The 20348-nt window shown below is 36.0% G+C and overlaps 3 protein-coding genes across 6 annotated transcripts in view; 2 read left to right on the forward strand and 1 right to left on the reverse strand.

Moving 5' to 3' along the window:
* The window catches only part of LOC129574030 (protein bric-a-brac 1-like), a 26967-nt gene extending 16584 nt beyond the window's left edge, over window positions 1-10383 (forward strand). Inside the window, exons 5-7 of the mRNA XM_055455334.1 lie at window positions 8444-8498; window positions 8638-9059; window positions 9203-10383. Of these exons, the coding sequence (XP_055311309.1) occupies window positions 8444-8498; window positions 8638-9059; window positions 9203-9367 (642 nt within the window). The 3' untranslated portion in view covers window positions 9368-10383. The remainder of the gene's footprint in view (window positions 1-8443; window positions 8499-8637; window positions 9060-9202) is intronic.
* LOC129574036 (maternal protein exuperantia) overlaps window positions 1-19900 on the reverse strand; it is a 249156-nt gene extending 229256 nt beyond the window's left edge. The window contains exon 1 of the mRNA XM_055455344.1: window positions 19895-19900. The gene's annotated coding sequence lies outside the window, so the exon portion shown is untranslated. The remainder of the gene's footprint in view (window positions 1-19894) is intronic.
* LOC129574026 (85/88 kDa calcium-independent phospholipase A2) lies at window positions 11528-19373 on the forward strand. Of its 4 annotated transcripts, none has more exons than XM_055455325.1 (12): window positions 11528-11731; window positions 12122-12659; window positions 14529-14733; window positions 14800-14890; window positions 14996-15166; window positions 15408-15536; window positions 15801-15969; window positions 16529-17189; window positions 17276-17940; window positions 18025-18360; window positions 18434-18527; window positions 18621-19373. In XM_055455325.1, the coding sequence occupies exons 2-12, from the start codon at window positions 12647-12649 to the stop codon at window positions 18757-18759; spliced, it is 2673 nt and encodes an 890-aa protein (XP_055311300.1). In that variant the 5' UTR covers window positions 11528-11731; window positions 12122-12646; the 3' UTR covers window positions 18760-19373. The 4 variants fall into 4 exon arrangements, with proteins under 4 accessions (XP_055311300.1, XP_055311301.1, XP_055311299.1 ...); XM_055455326.1 differs by having other exon boundaries at window positions 11528-11688; XM_055455324.1 differs by having other exon boundaries at window positions 11551-11709.
* Window positions 19901-20348: the final 448 nt, after the last annotated feature.

Genomic DNA, 20348 nt, shown 5'->3' on the forward strand with positions numbered 1-20348 from the left:
TCTCTCTCTCTCTCTCTCTCTCTCTCTCTCTCTCTCTCTCTCTCTCTTTCTCTCTCTCTTTCTCTCTCTCTTTTGCATGGTTTTCTCCTTCAGAGAGCCCTCTTTCTCTTACTTTCAGAGAGAGAGAGAGAGAGAGAGAGAGAGAACGAGAAAAATTCTACTGAATATTCCGAATGTTTGCCAAATGTTCTCGAAACGATAAAATGTACAATTTCCAACGCACGATATATTTAATTGCACATAAAGCAATTGTCGACAGCATTCTATTTTCCCATCGCTATAATTTTCAAGTATAAAAATAAGCGCAATTTCATGTAAAATGCTTAAGCAAAAAAGAGATTCTTCTTGCGTTGCAAGTGCTTTGTGTGTGTGTGTGTGTGTGTGTGTGTGTGTCGCGCGCGTACTTAGCCGCTCAGCTCTTTTGCAACACATACTCATTGTCGATCTCTTTCTCTCGCCCAGCAAGAGAACGTATTGTATTTAGTCGAAAAATTTAAATCATAAATTTCCTGTAATTTACCAAGTCATACCTGAATGACATACATCAATTAAGATGGGCGTAATTAAATGTTTCAACACAAGAGCCGAGAGTGTGCGCTCGCACACATACAAAAATCTCTCACTTCTCTCACATCTGTTTGGCTACAGCGACTGAGAGAGAGGGAGAGATTAAGTGAGAGAACGTGAACATTTTTCACTTATACCATTTGTGTAAAATAATTTACGTAATTTACATCACTGTTATGACTTGTTTCCGCTTAAATCATAATAAATAACGGATTCCGCGCGAATACTAAAGGAATTTCGTTTTCATTCATTGAGCGCGGTGTGGCTCTCAAAAAAACCGTCAACATCTTTTTCGTGTGTCTTTCGACTGTGTAAGCTGCGGTTTTTGTTACAAACAACACAGAAAACAATGCACACAAGTTTATGTAAGGGCCGCTTTCGTTCTATGATAGTAAATTTGTATCTAGTTTTTTATGGATCGTTGTTAACGTCACAAAATAATGTTGTTGTCAATAGCGTGGTTGTGTCCCTTTACTTTCCTTCATTCCGATCTCATCGCTCAAGATATCCACTTCACAATAGTAGCTCTTATCGCCTTTTCTCCTAAATAAAAAAGAATTATATTAAATTCGTAATATGTTTTATTCCCAGCTTTAAATCTGTATTTATTTCAAAATTATTTATTTATGTGCCCTTTTTTGTTGATACACATTCATTTTGTTGCCTCATTGTTGTTGGCGCTACTCGAGTTGCCGCTGTTGCGGCTGTTCGCATACGTTGCTCCCTTTCACTTGGTCTATCAATTTCCATCGAATGTATGTACATAATAATAAAACATTACCTCGAACCTCATACCGACTCAAGAAATACGGAGAGCAAGAGAGCACAACTTTTGCCATTGCGCTACACACGCCTCGCATTGTCCGTTTGTGTGTTGTTTTTTTGATTTATTATAATGTTGTTTATATGTAATTTTACATACATTATATTGATATTCGGAGCGCTTCTTCTTCACCGATTCACAATGGTTTGGCTGCTGCGGCTGCTACTGCTGTTTCGGTTGCTGCCTTTTTTTTCTTCTTTCTTTTTTTGCAACAAATAAATAATGCAGGCAAACAGGCAGCCCATTGAAGAATGATGCGAAAAGTATCTCGAGTTGTGAAGATGAAAAATGGCCCAGCCATGATTCGAATCTCAAAATCTGGCAAATTCAATTAGAAATTGATTCCATTGGGAAGCATGAGGTCGAAAGGACTTCTTTTTTTCGAAAATTCATCAGCTGCATTCCAAATTTTGAACAGAGAAATTATATTGATGACTCACCTTCCTTTGTTTCGCATTGTGAATTAAATTTATTATTTAAAATAGAAAGAGAACAAATCATAGATGGACAAAAATGTCGCTAAAAATAGCGAAAAAGAGTGAGTCGTAACATAAGCGGATTGAACTACCAGTTGACAGATTAAAATTTATTTAAAGTACGTGGGAAAAAAAATGTTGCGATGCGTTAGAGAGAACCACATAAAATGCGCTTTCGCACTGTCGACTTGCACATTGACCATTTCCATTCAAAACAATTTAGGCTGCGAATCGTAACTGAAGCCAGCTAAAACATACCGCCGTTGAAGAACATAAAGTGATTCGATCGTCGCGGAATACCACATAATTCATAATATAAATGTATAGTTATTATGTGATATGTTTAAGTTAGCGTTGGGTTCTCTTTTTTTCGTACTCGCTTTTACACATTTTTCGTACACATAGTAATAAAATCAATGCTACAAATAAAAGTCAAATGTAGTCGCAAACATTCAAAGCATTTGCGAAAGAAGACCAACGGAAAATATCGAACGGATTTACACACAATTCAGCAGCAGCAGCAGTAACAGTAGTAACAGCGACGAACGATGAAGACGAAGGCAGAAAAAAATATATACGGCTCCGACATTGTGGGTTAAGTCGTCGGACGAAAAGAACATTAAACAGCATCGTTTCATTCACATTACCTGTATGTAATTTCGTATCGCTCTGTGTGTGTGTTTTTTTTTCGTTTCGAATTGGTTTTTTCATCAGCCATTCGTTGAACATTGTAGCTGCAGTACAAAGGTGAGCGGGAATAATTGCAGTGCTACCGCTGACAAGGATATAAAATACACACCGAGACAATGTAGCTATAACGACACTAGTTATTGCTTGTACAATTCGTTTTTCTTTTCCAATAGAATGAAGGAAAAAAACTCAGCACATGTTTGCACATTTCCCCTGATTATTTGGCCAATGCTAATTTGAACGAATTTTTGTTCAGCCAATTCGTAGTTCAGAATGGACAATTAAATATTGGAAAAACATTTTGTTTGGTTTTACCGTAGATTGTCGCCATTCCTCCCAGTGCACTCGTTTTCTAAGGCGAAAAAAATAATATTGTAAAACCGGGCACAAAACGGCAAAAAAAATACATCACAATTATATTTACAGCAAATGAAAAATCAATAAATGCAGTAGAAAACATCAAGACGTCCCACTTTTGAGCCACTGCAATTTTTTTTTATCGTTCTGTGAGATTCGAACTGTCCGAATACGGGTGTGGGTTTTGTTGTTGTTGAAACGACAAAATGAACGACAGTAAAAGGGTGCAAAAGTGAAATACATAATTTAATTTTTGTCGGCTAATTTGAAAACACTTTATGTAGAAAGCCTTTATGTCCATGTGCCGTTGACTTTATTTTAAAGTCAATGTGCCTCATGCACCTTTTACTAGATTCGTATACACGGTGTATGTGTGTGTTTTTTTTTCGTCGTTCACTAACTCCGTTTTTTGTTCAAATATTCACAATCAGACGCATTTCACACGCTCTAACATCAGAAATATTTTCCAACCGTCAATAATAAATGCTTATTTTTGAAAGTTTTCGTTCGTATCGTTTTCTGTGTCACCGTTTGTCGATCAGTTTTTGCGACTATAACACACTTTCTTCGGTATATATACATATACAAGTTAACAATTGCGCAAGTTGAAAACCGTTCCGTCAATATTTGGCAGGATATATAAAATACGGTTGAAAGTTGTGTCGTTTTTCTGTCGAGTTCATTGGATAAAGATATGTTTTGTTCGTTGTTTTACTGCCGTAGTGGTCAACGAAAACGAGAGAACAACAACAACAACAACAACAGCAAAAAACGCTTCAACTATCGGGTGGATTTTCCATCATCGTACTCGGTGCACATATTTTGCGACGACGATTCCTTTCTCCTTTTGAATAACAATTTAACCAATAATTTTATCATTGATCTATTTTAGAATTATTTTTACTTTGCATCGATTGAATTATGCAAACGTCATTCATTGACAACGAAAAATTGACGTCGAGAGGTGGATGGGGAGGGGAGAGAGGAGAGGAGCACAATGTAAATATGCATTGGATTGACGCATATTGCCGATCCTAATGAGTAAACATGATTTTACAAAATGTTTGATAAAGCGTTGGGCGACGTAACTGGGGCAAAAAAAACAACCACAACAACAAAATTGAAAGCTTATGTTGACCAGTTCAGGTTCTCGACATCGATTTAAATTGTGTGCAATGGAAGAATGAAGAAGTATCGATGTGTCATTCAATAACCGGACAGGAAAGCAGTCAATTAGCAATATTTTTAATTTCTTTCTCTCGCGCAGAGCGCTCTCTCCCTCTCGGTGTGAGTGTGTGTTTTTAATTTGTCTTATAAATATTCAAACGGAACGCTTTACGTGGCATAATCTTAGTCATTCGACGAGCTAATGTTAGTCATTGAAGTTGAGATCCGAGTTTGAATCGATTGGGTTTGTGTATTGTAAGTGGAAAAAGCTGTGTATGCATAACAACAACACCAACAAAAAAAAGGTGATGTGGTTTGCCGCAAGCAGCTAAATTATTGAGTAAATAATAATGCTTGAATTTTCCGGGTACTCCACACATACACACTCATACTTTTGAAGCGAAATTTAAAAAAAATTGTCGAACAATCGACGATGATACAACAATACCTAATAATGTACCAAGTGACATGACATATTTGATTTGTACATGTGTCAAACAATGTGCCAAGTGATGTGTTTTATTTTTTTTTTTAATTTCACAGCAAATGCCATGCCACGTACATTGTAATTCAATGTGAATAGGTCGATTTTGCTTAGTTTGATCTCGACGGCACAAATGCAGGCCGAACAAAGCGCATGTGATTTGTATTGGCTGCTCTGTTTCTCATGCTTGCTATTAGTCCACATGTCTCGGTCACTCGGTGTACTACTGTGTCCAAAAAGTAAGGTGACATTGCATTTATTTTGAAAATTCTTTATTTATTCTTCCAAATCAATTTCATCGCCTTCAAAGTAATCCCCTCCCGATACAATGCACTTATGCCAACGGATTTTCCAATCTTCGAAACAGTTGAAAAAGTCGACTTCAGGGATGGCCCTCAGCTCCGTCTTCGCTGCGGCTTCAATCTGCTCTATCGTCTCAAAACGGTGTCCCCGGAGCGGTCTTTTGAGCTTGTTGAACAGCCAGAAGTCGCACGGTGCCAAATCAGGTGAATACGGTGGTTGTGGAACGATATGAGTCGAGTTTTTGGCGAAATGTTCACGAAGAATGATCGCATTGTGAGACGATGCATTATCATGGTGCAAAAACCAAGAGTTGTCTTTCCACAATTCCGGCCTCTTTTGGCGGATAGCGTTACGCAAACGACGCATAACACTCAAATAATATTCCTTGTTGACTGTTTGACCCGGGGGAAGGAACTCATAATGCACAACACCCCAATAATCGAAGAAAACAGTCAACATGACCTTGATTTTTGAGCGACTTTGGCGCGGTTTTTTTGGTCTCGGCTCACCTTTGGCACGATATTCGCTCGATTGGTCGGTTGTTTCCGGGTCGTAAGCATAGATCCAAGTCTCGTCTCCAGTGATCATGCATTTCGTCTTGTCAATGTAGTCAGAAAGCATTGTTTCACACACGTCAACTCGACACCTTTTTTCCAAAAAATTCAATGATTTCGGTACCAGTCGAGATTTGACGCGTTTGAGGCCCAAAACATCCTTCAAAATGGTATTGACTGAGCCTTTCGATATGCCAATATCATCAGCAAGGTCTCTAATCGTTAATCGACGGTTTTCCAACACCAAATCTTTAATTTTTTGGACGTGAGCTTCGTCGGTTGAGGTTGATGGTCGCCCAGCACGCTCTTCGTCTTCGACACATTCACGGCCTGCTTGGAACTCACTATACCACTTGTAAACATTTTTTTTCGACATAGCCTCATCACCAAAGGCTTTCTGCACCATATTCAACGAATCCGCAGCAGAAAATTGATTCCGCAAACAAAATTTAATGCAAATTCTTTGATCAACAAATTTCGACATCGCAAAAAACGAGAAATTCACTTTTAGCAGTCCACAAAACGAAGCGTATCTCAAACACTAATGAATATTTTGACGTGTAATTTGGCAGGGATGTCAAAGACAGTCCTACCAACCTAAAAATAAAAGGATTTTTTCAAATTCCCCAGCGCGCTAAATTTTAAATGCAATGTCACCTTACTTTTTGGACACAGTAGTATATGCAGCGCCCATAGTTTTTTTTTTTATTCGCTTTGCTTTCTCTCGATGCGATTTTTTTTCTTCTAAAATAGATATTACATTAATAGTGTATTGATAGAAGGCAACGGAAGCAACGGAGACGCATGGTAAAATATATTAATTATTTAGCGTTTTCCAGTAATCGAAGACATACAAACACACATTTATTTATTTGTACTGGATTACATGCGCATAATAAGCTAATAAAAAAAGCGATTTACATAAATTATTGCATCGATCGAGCAAATCGAAAAACTTCCACTTCTTCGCACACAATTTGTCTTCGTCTATTTACACAGACCGTTATCAGAAAATTGTTATTAAAACTTAAACATTTTTTTTCTTTTGCTAGGAAACTGTTTCAGCGCCAGCATTTTATTCATAGAAATGAATTTATAAACTAACGGCAAACCAAGTAATCGAGGGGGAAATCACTCAAAAATAATTTCTATTTGACAAGTAGTTTTTAGGTAATTCGTTGAACAAAAAGTAATTTTGAATGTAGTTTTTCGACTAAAAATTACTACAAATTACTTTTTGTTCGATAAATTACTTTTCTATTAGAAATTACTTGTCAAAAATGTATTTTTCTATGAAAAAAAAGTAATTTGTAATTCTCTTCGAAAAAGTAATAGTGAAAGTAATTTGTGAACCGAAAAAGTAATTTTCTAGAGTGATTTTCCCCTTGCAAGTAATCTATTTTGTTTGTTTGAATATGGCAAAAAAAAGAAGGGACAAAAACGGAACAAAATGAAGAAAAAGAAATTGAAATGAATCTTATTACTGATTATAACAAAAACTGTATCAATTGTAAAATTCACATGAAAAAAAAATCTTCCTTCAGTCCGCAGTTATAATATCAGAACGTTTGATTGGCTTTTGAATTGAATCCATTTCCAATTAACTTTAAAAACCATTTTTACGATACATGATTTATTTAGTGAATTCGCAGTGCATTTGTTTATTTGTATGTACTTGTGTGGAACTTACTAGGAATTTTGTTACACATTTGCCGGAACCTAGTGAAATATTAAGTACATACCGCACACAATTTGTGTCACACACAAAGTATGATAAACGAAGCGTCTCAATCAAACTCAAACACGATAACAGACCAACCAATTGAATTGCATTTGTTTATCATTGCATTTTAATAAGGTGGAATGGCGCCACCCAAAATGTCATCCAAATATTGGACCCTTGCAAATATTTCATAAACAAAATAACAGAACGGGGCGTCGATTCTTCGATTTTAATCAAATTTCCAATTGGGTCTTGCAATCGATTTGCGGGAAATTTTCAAATATATATGTTGCGCTGTGAAATTAACTGCGAGCTACTGAATTACTTATACAGCTTTGATGGCCGCTTAGATAAAGTTTCGTAATGACAATTTCAATCAAAGCACATGCTGCATTTGTGGTTTGATTTCCAAATCAAATTTTTTAAAACTTAAGTTATTAGTATGAATAGAGGCCTCTCGAAAATTGTGTCGACAAATTTTCATTTAAGATTTGAAATGAATCAAGTTTGGATTGTTATTAGGCGTCATAATCTATGTGAAAATTCTTTCAAGTATACGATAAGGAGAACCGAAATCACCGTATGAAGAGAATTCTCGATACATCGGAATCGATATTCATTTATTAAAGCGATGACAAATGGATATTTGTTTTGTGTTTTTCCTATACTAATAATACATCGAATGATCGGTTTCTGATTCGTTTAACTGATATATTAACTAGCAAAACCCAAGCAAAGAAAAGCCAAAACCATAATGATCTATACTTCCTTTATCCACACATGTACAGCATGGCGACATGTGAACGGGCGCGCGCCGGCGTGTGTGTGTTTGTGTGCCTTAAATGCATTCAATTTCCAACGAAGCAGCGTAAGCATACTTTATTATTTAATATTTTATGAGCCTCATTCGAATAATTGCGCGCAAAAGCGATTCATTTTTATTGAATTTTAATAAGTTAATAGGTAAAACACATGATTGGTATTCGATTTAATGTTCGTTATACATATTTTTTTTTTCGTTGTACCACAAGCGCACGACGCCGAAAAAAAAAGAACAAGAGCCATAGTGCATGCGCTGTGACGGTGGGGAAGATGGTCATCGTCGTCTAAATGAATGAATGTGCGAGCGAGCGAGAGAGAGAGAGCGAATATGAATTTAAAAAAAAGTCAAAACGAATTTTTATGCTTTATTGTTTTTATTCTTTTTCTTGATAAAAATTGCGTTTTATGCCATTATTTGTGCGCAATGCATCGAGTACACACGATTTCAATTAAAACTTATGTGTATTTACTTTTCAGGCGAAATTAATGGAATCGAATCCATGGCTGGCTCCATCAACGTCGTCGCTAGCAGGTAATTACAATTGCCTTCATATTTAACAGCATAGTCATTTTTTGTTGTTGTTTTTATTCCTTTTTTCCCAATTTTTTTGCTAATTATTATTATTTTTCGTGCTTTTTTCCCCATTTTTTTTTCCACGGAAATAAAATAGAGAGCTATCAATACCAATTGCAATCGATGTGGCAAAAATGCTGGAGTACAAATCAAAATTTGATTCATAATTTGCGGTTTCGGGAGCGTGGCCCGTTGAAATCATGGCGTCCAGAGACAATGGCCGATGCTATTATGAGCGTACTCAAAGATGGTTTGTCATTGTCACAAGCGGCACGAAAGTATGACATTCCGTATCCGACATTTGTGCTGTATGCGAATCGTGTGCACAACATGCTTGGACCGTCAATGGACGGTGGAACGGATTTACGACCGAAGGGTCGAGGCCGACCACAGCGGATACTTTTGGGCGTTTGGCCCGAAGAAACAATCAAAGGTGTTGTCAAAACGGTTGTCTTTCGTGATGCAAAAGAGCTTCGCGATGAGGCTGGCATGCAAATATCAGCGTTTGGACGACATTCAGTGAGTATGCGTTCATAAATTCTATCCATTGTCTAAATGAAATGAATTCTTTTTTTTCGCAATTGAACGGAATTTCATGCGAAAATACATAAATAAATATCATTAATCGCTAAATTAATTGCCCAACTTTCACTTTATCATAGCCAATGTTCCCGTTCGGTGATGGTCAAATCGATTTTTCTGCCGGACTACCGAATCATGGTGTTACCACAAATTTACCAGTCAATTTGGATAGTGAATCATTAAATTCATTAGCAATAAGCCGTTGTTGGCCATCGTTAGCTAATCAACAAGCATCTTCCGGATGAATAAATGAATCGATATCCATTCAACGTGACATGATTCTAATGCGCCGCAACTAGATATTCATCGCATTGAAGATAAATTAACTGAGCTACAAACGAGCACAACAAACGATTCAAATAGATCAGCACATTGAATCATAAGCATAAATACATCGGATTTGGATGGCAACTGAGAATAAACTGTGAAAAATGTATGGAATAGTTTGATTTTTTCCTTCAACACTACCACTACCACCACCCTCCAAGAACTCCAAACTTGAATCATTCGTTGTATTGATGCGATATCAATCGTCGATTGCTTCATTTGACCGCAGATCCTTGTGATCAATAGTTGATTGTTCGAATCAATTGTGTATGAATACAAAAATACCAATATTTGTTTAAAATAAAATGCAAAAGAAAAGGAAAACATATGAATATTCAAATTTTTTTAAAAAGTATAACACGTATCAAACACACACAAACACGCATTTGCAATGATAATTCAAATGGCAAGGTATTTTATTTAATCAAAAAAAAAACTTCATTTTTTTGTTCATTTAAGATTTTTGAGTTTAATTAATGAATTTATTAAGTTAAATCAAGTTGAATGATGTTTTAGTTATTTTCTTATTTTGATTAACACAGTCAAAATACTCAAATTGATCTTTAGTTTTAAATCAGTAAGTGTCTAAACAAATATTTAGAGATTTACGGCCTCTGCATAGCTGTAACAAATCGAAATGAATCATTTTTTTTGTCTTTGTTTCTCCACAAGAATAGCAATTAAACGATAAAATTAAACAGAGACACAGAAAATATAGATTAGGGTGTTAATGATGGCTAACAATTATGCGGCTGCCTGATCATATGTTATTCAAGTGATAATAAATACAATTCACACACACACACACACAAACAGAAACAAAAACACAACATTAGATGAATGAAATGGAAAGAATGGCCACAATCGAACATTTTTAAGATGAATCGTTAGGTTTAATAATTGATGAATAAAGAAGAACATGGAAAAAAGTGCATTTTTACGCGTTTAGCTTAGAACAATAAAAATTGTAATATTAGATTTTAATGGTAAGATGGAACACACACATACACTAAGAAACAGCGATTGTGTTGTCTCTCATTTCAGATAACCATTCATTCAGAGTAAATTCAGTTAAGGTAACATATCTTGTTTTCTTTTCCTACAAACACCGTAAATCCTATCGACGAATCGTAAATTGGTTCAATGCACCACAACAAATGCGTCAGCAACATTATCACACACATGGGCGGGAAAGAGAGAGAGTTAGAGAGAGAGAGAACAATGAACAAAACACGGAACTGATTGCAAAAGCGTATCATTCGTGCGATATCGTTAACGATTGCAACGACCATTACATCCGCTCAACGAATTGGCTCGCAAATTTTATTACTTTGCGTCGATAGGACCATTTCTATTGCATTTATGTATCGTATTATTTGTATAGAGCCGATTATTTTTATTCATTCGAATAGCATACACGCAAATCTATATATATATATATAAAGAAAATTTCAATAAGTTGATTCAATTTGGATTAAGTTCGCGAGTATTTGTGATATTTCCGATAACAGAAATGAACCTATCAAATCGTTGTAGTAATAATTCGACTGTTTTTTTTTCCTCGAAAACTCTAGGGAGACGCAAATAAACATGAATCTAAATCTTATAGTACACACAAACACACACAACACCTGTAGAAATTGTAGGGAAGCAAATTTTATGTACCAATTAGAAAATAATTGACACATTAATATTGTAATTGTGACGATATTAAAATAGGAATAATATAGACATTTATAAAAATAAAGATGATTTGACTTTTATTTCTGATCAAATGAAGAAATTCCGATTCTGAGGAGTTTGGCTTGAGATTTTAGGTAAAAATATTAAGGTTTGTTCGATGCAATAATGTGAATATCATGAGGTGAGAAGCAAAGTCTATGCATGAACACTGTTGGTAGGAAACATCGCGCGATTCTAATAGTAATAACGTGGAGAACAAAAATTTTTCCGAAGAAACAAAAACTGAGCAAATTCAAACTAACGTGACGATATACACACAAACAGAGCAAGTCTTTGTGTGTTTATGTGCGGCGAATTGGCGTAGTCAACGCTGGCAATACTAGATTCACAACTTTGACTGTCACCGATTTGTTGAAGTATTGCCACAGCTGTTCCACTGACAGCTATCGAAAACCAATAGGAAAAAAAAGGAAAACACACAAGACTAAATTACAAGAGCAAGAGTATATTGTGCAAACGACAAAATTCCCACTGTACAAAACTGCTGATGTTCATAGTGTGTTTATTTTTTTGTTCTGTTGGTTCCACATTTAATTTTGGTTTGTTTATTTGCGTGCATTGTGAATGATTGAAATCGCAAAATTCATGTATTCCACATGAAAAATGGTGCCATTCATTGGGATTCAGTGGAATAATTTCAAGAGATTGCCCACAATCGCAATCGATAATTCAATGTGGAAAATTGAGAAAAATTCAGAAAGGAAAATTATTTACATTTGGTTGTCAGAGGTTTTCGACAATTTTCCATCGTTGATTCATCGTTAATGCGATTCCGTACCACATAAAATGCGCATCATTTGATGAATTTTTGTGACTTTCATTCAGGATATTTGCTAAAAGTTGAAAAATCCCATACCAGTCTGATCGAGACAAAATTGTTCTATTTATTTTTCTAATTGATGCATTTCCATTGCCCTTTTTATTCGCAGTGCACAACATTGTTATTTGCGCTTATGCAGTTTCTATATTTTTTCAAATACAATGACTCGATTGCAATGTTAGTTGCCGTACAAGCGGCTACTTTATGTTAATTATTCGGAATAATAATTGTTCGTGATTGAGTGAGTATTTGCAAATTTGTTCGTGTTTTCGTGTGCTGTGCTGTGTGCTCTACTCTGCTGTACCCATCACAATTCAATGGCATTTTGATTGTGTTGATGAATTTAAGAAATGACTAAATGAACCAAATAAATTGCGTTTATCAAAGTAGTGAAGTAGTAAATCACGACAATCGAGCACATTGTCATTCATTACAACACAACAGGGTGAAACAAAACAAAACAAAACGTAACTGAACGGCGTTGCGATTGAAACCGAAGAAAAAAAGAATCATTCGCTTTTATATCGAGCTGTATCGCATTCGATCGAAAGGAAATCGATTCTTTTTTTCCCTAATATAAAAATACATCGGAAAGTGCTGCTATTACCAAGCAGCAGCTATCAGCATCGTCATCATGTTTGTCAATGGTAAGCCTATATGAAGTGATAAAATCAAAATTATTATTATTTGTTATCTCATTCTATTGGCATGAAGCGATTACAACCATGAATCATTTATTGATGAGAGTGTGTTGTGACTGGTTTTTGTTTTTTTTGCTGTCTGAATCAGGGAATATGTGTGACGATTTTTCTTGGCTAAGATTTTTTCGATACATTACCGCAGTTATTCATTATGCATGAGTTCCGTATGATTTACTCAAAGTCTTATCGATTTGTACTATGGAATTAAGTCAATTTAATTGACCTAAACACAAGCGTAAAACTCTCTATGCTCTGGCAACGCGACGAGAATGAGAGTGAGAGCCAATGAGCAAAAAGTCCGTATCATGCAATGTGACACAAGGAGCAAACATTTCAGAGTGAAGTGGAAAGCAAATAATGGGAAATGTGCAAAGTCATACGAATAGATTTGGTTTTTTTTGACGAGTACATTATAATTTAGTAGAAATAAAATAATTATTTTCGTTAATTCATCATCTTGGTGGTTTGTCGTATGATTTAATCATGTGCGCGTTACATAGTTGTTTCGTGCGGTCGTCGCTCATGAAACGTTTACGTGTACAAAGCACATTCAAATGATTATGTCGCTAAATTGGTGGCCCATTCGATATGTGACTATCCTCGAACCTTGGCGTTTGCGATAAATTTGATTTTCAACTGTAAATTAAAAAAACTGACGAAAAAAAACCGAAAATATTTGCTACGTAAACAAGCGAGAGGTTCCAAAATTGTTTACGAAATATTCGACAGGCCAAGTTGATGTTTTAGTTTGTTTTTTTTTCGAGCGAATTGTTCGCTTGTGTTCTTATCGTTATAGTACTTAAAACACTTTATACATACGCCGCAAATGCACTGTTCGGCTTAATTTTAGTAGAGACTGTCAAACAAGAAGCGAAACAGTCAGACTTGAAATCGTTCGCATATGAAAACACTTGTTGTATGTGAATTTGAATGTGCGTATGTCATATCAAAGAGCAATGTGTTTTTATGAAAACAATTTCACTTGAAACAACAACAACTTTCATAGCAAATGTGATCGTTTGTACTGTGAAAGGAATTGAATGAGCAACTTAATCATGATAGTTTACAGGAAAGCTTTAATAGTAGTAGTGGCGCTCATATATACACGCGCGCATACACGCAATGGGATACACACATATTTGTATCTGTCCAATCGTGTTTCTATTTCTTAGAGAAGTTGAGTCATTGAAAGAGAGCTGGAAATCCAAACATTCGACCGCACACAAAATTGATACGAGCGATAGTTCGAAAGATCAACGCTGTCTTCAATCACGTTGAATTCACTCGAATATCAGTTCGTTATTTACGAATCACGGTTTCTTTTGTACATTTTACGTTATAGTCGTGTTATGATTTGCGATCAATTATTCTTTGGTTTTAGTTGCTTTTCATGTAAATTCGCTGTGTAATTTTACTTTTTTTTTGTTTCGATTGAATTGTTCCATAGTTTTATGAATTTTACGTGCACGGACACTCCAAAACGAATGGACTGAATGGAGAGTTATCGTATGGACAGAGAGCACTGTAGCACAAAGAATCTTTTTATTTTGAACTATTCAGTCGAAGCACGCAATTATTTTTAACGCAACCATGCCGTCGATTTTCAAAAATCCATCCAGAGGCATCAAATGTGTGTACAATTCATTTTCATTCTATTTTATTCCATTTAATCGCTAGGCTTTCATATTTTCGCCATTTTTTCTGTAGTGTCAATTACATATAGCTGAACCAACGTTTTTATTTGCTTTTATTCTTTTCAATCAAAAAAAAATTCTCGAAATTTCGTATAATGAAAATTATTTCGTTTGAATATAGTGTTGCGAAGTTTATTAGGCGCTGATGCCGGGCCAAATAAGGTGATTGAGATAAAAACGGACACGCTAGGCAATTTGCCAGTGTTGCATCGTGATGAAGGAATGGTGCTGTATGGTCCAGTTCTTGGTCAAATCGAAAGTCGCAAGATTCAATACGAAATCGTACTGAATCGGCCATGCAGCGACAATTTGAACACCGCATTTAGGTAAGAGGCACGACTATCTGCTAGTATTTGTTTCAAGAAATGACCAGAAAATCCATTAATTTGCAGCTTGTATCGGGCATCCAATCAGACCGAAGCCGAAGAGAAATTCAATGCTTTTTTGCATCGACTACCATCATTTGTTTCAATGGCTAAAGAGGTATTTGCTTCTATCCACAAGAAAAACAAAATTATTGCATTGCTCTTATCAAAAATCATGTATCTGGATTCGGTTTTCGTTCTCTGATCTCCTGTACAACAATAGATGTACAACATTAATGGTCTACAAAAAGTGTGCGATATTCTGTTGGAGAATCCATCATGGACAATAGCTCATTTAATATCCTATTTCAATTTGACCGAATACATTGGTCATCTCAAAGTAGGGGATCTGATCGATGAACCAGATTATGCGACCAACATGACACCAATCCAAGTAAGTACAATCGAAATTGCTTCTTCTATTTCCCGATATATTTCAATACACTAGCTCGAACCGCACGGTTTGTGGTAGATTTTCACATACCGTACATACCGTACGTGTACGTATGACTGACAATATGATGGAAATGAAACAATATGATACAATTTATCAGATGAAATTGCTCATTGCATTATTCATGTCGATTAATTTGTTTTGAATCTTTCGCTTTGTTTCGAATATAATCCAATTGCAGCTAGCCATTAAATGCAACCACCTCGAAATGGTGAAAAAACTATTGCCGCAGTGTAAACTCAACCACTTGGATAATAATATGAATTCAATATTTCACTATGCCGCACCGACTACAAAAGAAATCATCAATGTAAGTCAACTGAATTATGGCATATGGCAACCTGTGTGTGAGTGTGAGGGTATGGTGTGTATGTAAAATGTACACCGTATATATACACACAAATACACACACACACAAGATCAATTATAATTCAATTTGTTGTACTATTCCTTCTCTTTGTTCGTGCGTCGCATGGTTTCTCTCACTCACTCAATCATGCTCGTGTTCCGATTGTTGACGCGGAATTCGGCGGTGTGCGGCGATTTTAACGCGATTTCATTTCGCCACCTCTAGTTGTTGGTCACAAAAAGCACGGAAAACATAAATAATTTGAATAACGAAGGCTATACACCGCTACATTTGAGCTGTCAATGGGATAAACCGGACTGCGTGAAGGCATTGTTGGCGGCTGGTGCTGATGCCAATATACAAAGTGCTAATTCCAAAGGGCCAAGCAATAACAGTAAGTAAACGGAATGAATGATTGGAAACGATTGAAGCCATGATTTAACTTTGATTCAACATTCAGTTGGGAAATTGCTTTGTGCAAACAAGAATTGATAAATTTAATTAGTCCTAATTGAATTGAATCGATTTTGCTCTTGAATTGCTCCCAAGAGGAAATGTGAAAAAAAATATATAAAGATCGCAATCGCTTGAAAGCATTTTTATTTTTGGTCAAATCTCCTGGGTAATTATGAGTTCTAGAAGAAAAGCAAAGAAAAAAAAACACCACCACCAACCACAACAACAAACTAAATAAATAATAATAAACGGTGAACGTCAAAACATCAACAATTAATTGATTTGAAATGCGCAGTTTATGAAAGTGTCGATATTTATGGAGAGATTAGAGTCTTTCTTTTTTATTCGTTCTAAAGATATGCTGAGCGTATTGAAATTTTTGTGTATTTTCCTTTCAAAACTCTTATCTCTCATTTTCCAAAGCAAAATCATTGTAAACGCGGTGTTTCGAACAATTCAAGTGTTGATAATTGTATAACTCCCGTTTCCATTCGTAGGTACTATTGCAGTCTGTCGTGAGTTAGATACACGAAAATTAGCGACCAGTGAGATGAAGAATGGTGGTACCCCACTCCACTGGAGCACTTCGCGTGAAGTGTTGCTCGAGTTGATTTTACGTGGGTGCAATGTGAACGCCGTGAATTTTGATGAAAAGTCAGCGCTGCACATAATGGTTGAAAAGAATAGCATCGAATGTGCAGTGGCATTGTTGGCGCACGAGGCCGAAGTTGATATCGTCGATAAGGATGGTAACACACCGTTGCACATTGCAATCGAAAAGAAACTACTACCAATGGTACAGTGTTTAATTGTGTTTGGTGCTGATTTCGATCGGTTAAATGGCCAAGGCAAAACGCCACGTCATATGGTTGGCAAAAGCTCACAGCGAAATTTAGATGACAATATTCTGTATATTCTGCACTCGGTCGGTGCACTGCGTTGCCCCGAAAACAACACCAACTGTCCGAGTGGCTGTAATTTTAGCGGTGATTACAATGGTATTCCGCCCGAACAGCCGGAGTCGCCCGAACGACGGGAACAAATCTACCAGGTGCTGGCATCCACAAGTCGTTCACATCGAAATAACATAACCAATAACATAACCAACAACATCACCAATTTTCTATCGAATTCAACAAGCGTCGACTCACCGACTGGGTACGATTCATCACATTTTCGATGCATTATTTTTATTACGATTTGAAATTAATTTTGGTGTCACTATTCTATCTTGTTCATTTTAGACCACAAGTGCCAGTTCGAACGATAGTGGATGTGAGTGCCGAGGAGAAGGGTCGTACAATAATGGACACCTTGTTGAGTATGTTTCTGAAAAAGGAAACTGCACCGAATCTCATTCGCTTCGACAATGAATCGGAAACGATAAGTCACGGTGACGAAGCAGAGGAACAAATGGATGGCATTGAAGTTACGGACGGTGAAACGGAGGAAACAAGCGCAGAAACCGCCGAAAAGAAGTCAGAATCGGGTCGTGGCCGGCTGTTGTGCATGGACGGTGGTGGTATTCGTGGCTTAGTTCTGGTACAAATGTTGTTGGAAATTGAGCGAATCGCTCAAACTCCGATACATCATATGTTTGATTGGGTAGCCGGTACAAGTACGGGTGGTATTTTAGCTTTGGCATTGGGTGCAGGCAAAACCATGAAACAATGCATGTGCTTATATCTGCGCATGAAGGAACAGGCATTCGTTGGTTCACGGCCATACGCGAGTGATAACCTTGAAAATCTATTGAAAGATACATTGGGTGCACACACCGTTATGACCGATATTAAAAATCCCAAAGTCATGATCACCGGTGTAATGGCTGACCGCAAACCAGTCGATTTACACTTTTTTCGTAACTACACATCGGCCAGTGATATTTTGGGCATCGTCACACCTGACCGTTAGTTTTAAATTTTGTAGTTTTTTTCACAACTCCTTTCACAATTCTGACATTGACGATGAATCATGTTCTATTTTTGCTCAGAAAATCGCCGCTGTCCACCTCCACCACCAGATAAGCAACTGATTTGGAAAGCGGCACGTGCAACTGGTGCAGCTCCATCGTATTTCCGTGCTTTTGACTACTTTTTGGATGGTGGTCTTATCGCAAACAACCCAACATTGGACGCAATGACCGAAATCCATGAATACAACATGGCTTTACACAGCGTTAATCGTAAATCCGAAATAACGCCCGTTGCAGTGGTGATTTCGCTTGGAACCGGCCTCATTCCGGTTACCGAACTCAAGGATATCGATGTTTTCCGGCCAGAGAGCTTGATTGACATGTACAAACTGACTCAGGGCGCTTCTGCAATTGGTAAATGATTTGCTCTCTTCTAGCAATGGCCATTTTTCTTAATTTTTTCAATGCTCTCATTCGTAAAATTTAGGTAATTTGCTTGTCGATCAAGCAACAGCCGCTGATGGACGGGTGGTTGACAGAGCACGAGCATGGTGCAGTATGATTGGAACGCCATATTTCCGGTAATACGAAATTTCACTTCAACTTTTGAAATACACCAAAATATTGATAACTTGAATCATTTGTAATCAATGTTTTCCCATCATCGTTGACAGGTTCAATCCACAATTGTCCGAGGATATTGCAATGGATGAAAAGAACGATATTAAATTAATTAAAATGCTATTTGAGGCAAAAGCTTACATGCATAAAAATCGAAGTAAGGTCATCGAAATGATAAATTTAATCAAATAGATTTACTTCACATCCACAATTCTCTACGCAACTGTTATTTGTTATATATTGTGTCAACAATTTGATGTAAGAAGAAGAAGAAGAAGAAGAAGAAAAACCCGTCACTCATAGGTCTTTGTCTATCGATGTCATACTGTGTTGAATTATTTGAGATTGAAATTGAAAATGAAACTCGAGGCCCCACTTACACACATAAATTATATAAAACCAAATCTACTATTTACTATAGACAACAACTTCATATAAAAATCGGCTAAATGTAATTTATTCGCTGCCTAAATGCAAGTTCGTTCATAAAATAACATTCTTTTATTGTATTGAATTGTTGTTGTTGTGATTTTCTATTCGTAAGAATTGTGATTGAACTTTATTTATTTATCGAAATGAATCGCATTCAAATGCCATCATTTCAGTAGTGAAAACACCATTGTTTAGAAGAACATTTTCAACCCCCTCCCTCTTTGAGAATGAAAAGAAAGCAACAATTGTTCAAAATTTTGATAAATATAAATCGCATGAAACTCAAACGGAGTGTGGCAAACAGACTGATGCATTCCTTTGTAAAAACGAAAGAGAAAATATTTAAATAATTTAATAAACACAAAAAAAACAAATGTATTTATAAAACGAATTATTTAAAATGAATGTGGAACGAGAGATTTTAACCAGCACTTATAAATCTATGAATATTTAAGTAATTTATTCATGATAATTTAGTTGAGATGAACACAAAGTCCAATGAAACAGTCTTTTTAAAAGTCGGAAATGTGCCAAAGTTGGAGTTGAAATTGGTGATTGTATTTCTTGCTTCTTTTTTCGTTTTTTTTTTTTAATTGCAACAAGATTTGTAAAAGAGGTAAAAAAAACAATCACAAACAAAAGATTCGTTGAAAATGAAAGTTACCGAATTTTACAAGTAATTTTAAGCATCACATACACACGATGATAACTAAGATTCTGAATTCGACACTAAAACCAGAATTTTGCCTAAAAACCGAACACGAAAAAAAAGCTTTAAACCAACCAAAAGTCATTGTTCAGCAGAATATTCATCATTTTTACACACAAAGATTAGAAAACAAAACGCAATAATATTTGATGTGACTATTTCAAGAATTGAATTTTCATTTTCCTTTCGAATTGAATCCAACGACAATAATCACCAAACAGCTGCTGCAGCACATCACTCCAACGAACCAATCACAGATTTAAAAATCAGTTTTTAAATGCAACATTTCAAATCAATACGATTCACTCACCAAATTGCCAGTTAATTTCTTTGTTTGCTACTCACTGAAACAATTCTTTAATCCAATCAACATTCACACGCTTTATTGAAAACCAAACCAAAAAAAAAAAGAAAAAAAGATGAGATTTTCGATCAATAGCCCTCCATTTTTCATTGTGTATTTACAAACATGCGTCACCAAAAGAATTTCCACACTTTTAAACATAGTTTTTCATACTTTTCTAAACGCATGAAACTTGGGTCTATGGTGAAATCAACAAATAATTTAAATATCGTTAACAATAAATTTTCACCAAAAACAAAAACAAAAACAAAAACAAAAACAAAAACAAAAACAAAA

Source organism: Sitodiplosis mosellana, unplaced genomic scaffold (genome assembly GCF_009176505.1).
Source record: "Sitodiplosis mosellana isolate CC-2019 unplaced genomic scaffold, AAFC_SMos_1.0 Smas_scaffold_6150, whole genome shotgun sequence".
Classification (NCBI taxonomy): domain Eukaryota; kingdom Metazoa; phylum Arthropoda; class Insecta; order Diptera; family Cecidomyiidae; genus Sitodiplosis; species Sitodiplosis mosellana.

Bases quoted from the DNA above. Each gene is read 5' to 3' on its own strand.
- LOC129574026 (XM_055455323.1), top strand. From the start codon at position 14,304: ATGCCGTCGATTTTCAAAAATCCATCCAGAGGCATCAAAT. The intron at 14,344-14,528 runs GTGTGTACAATT...GTTTGAATATAG, and splicing joins TCCATCCAGAGGCATCAAAT to TGTTGCGAAGTTTATTAGGC. The intron at 15,167-15,407 runs GTAAGTACAATC...ATCCAATTGCAG, and splicing joins CCAACATGACACCAATCCAA to CTAGCCATTAAATGCAACCA.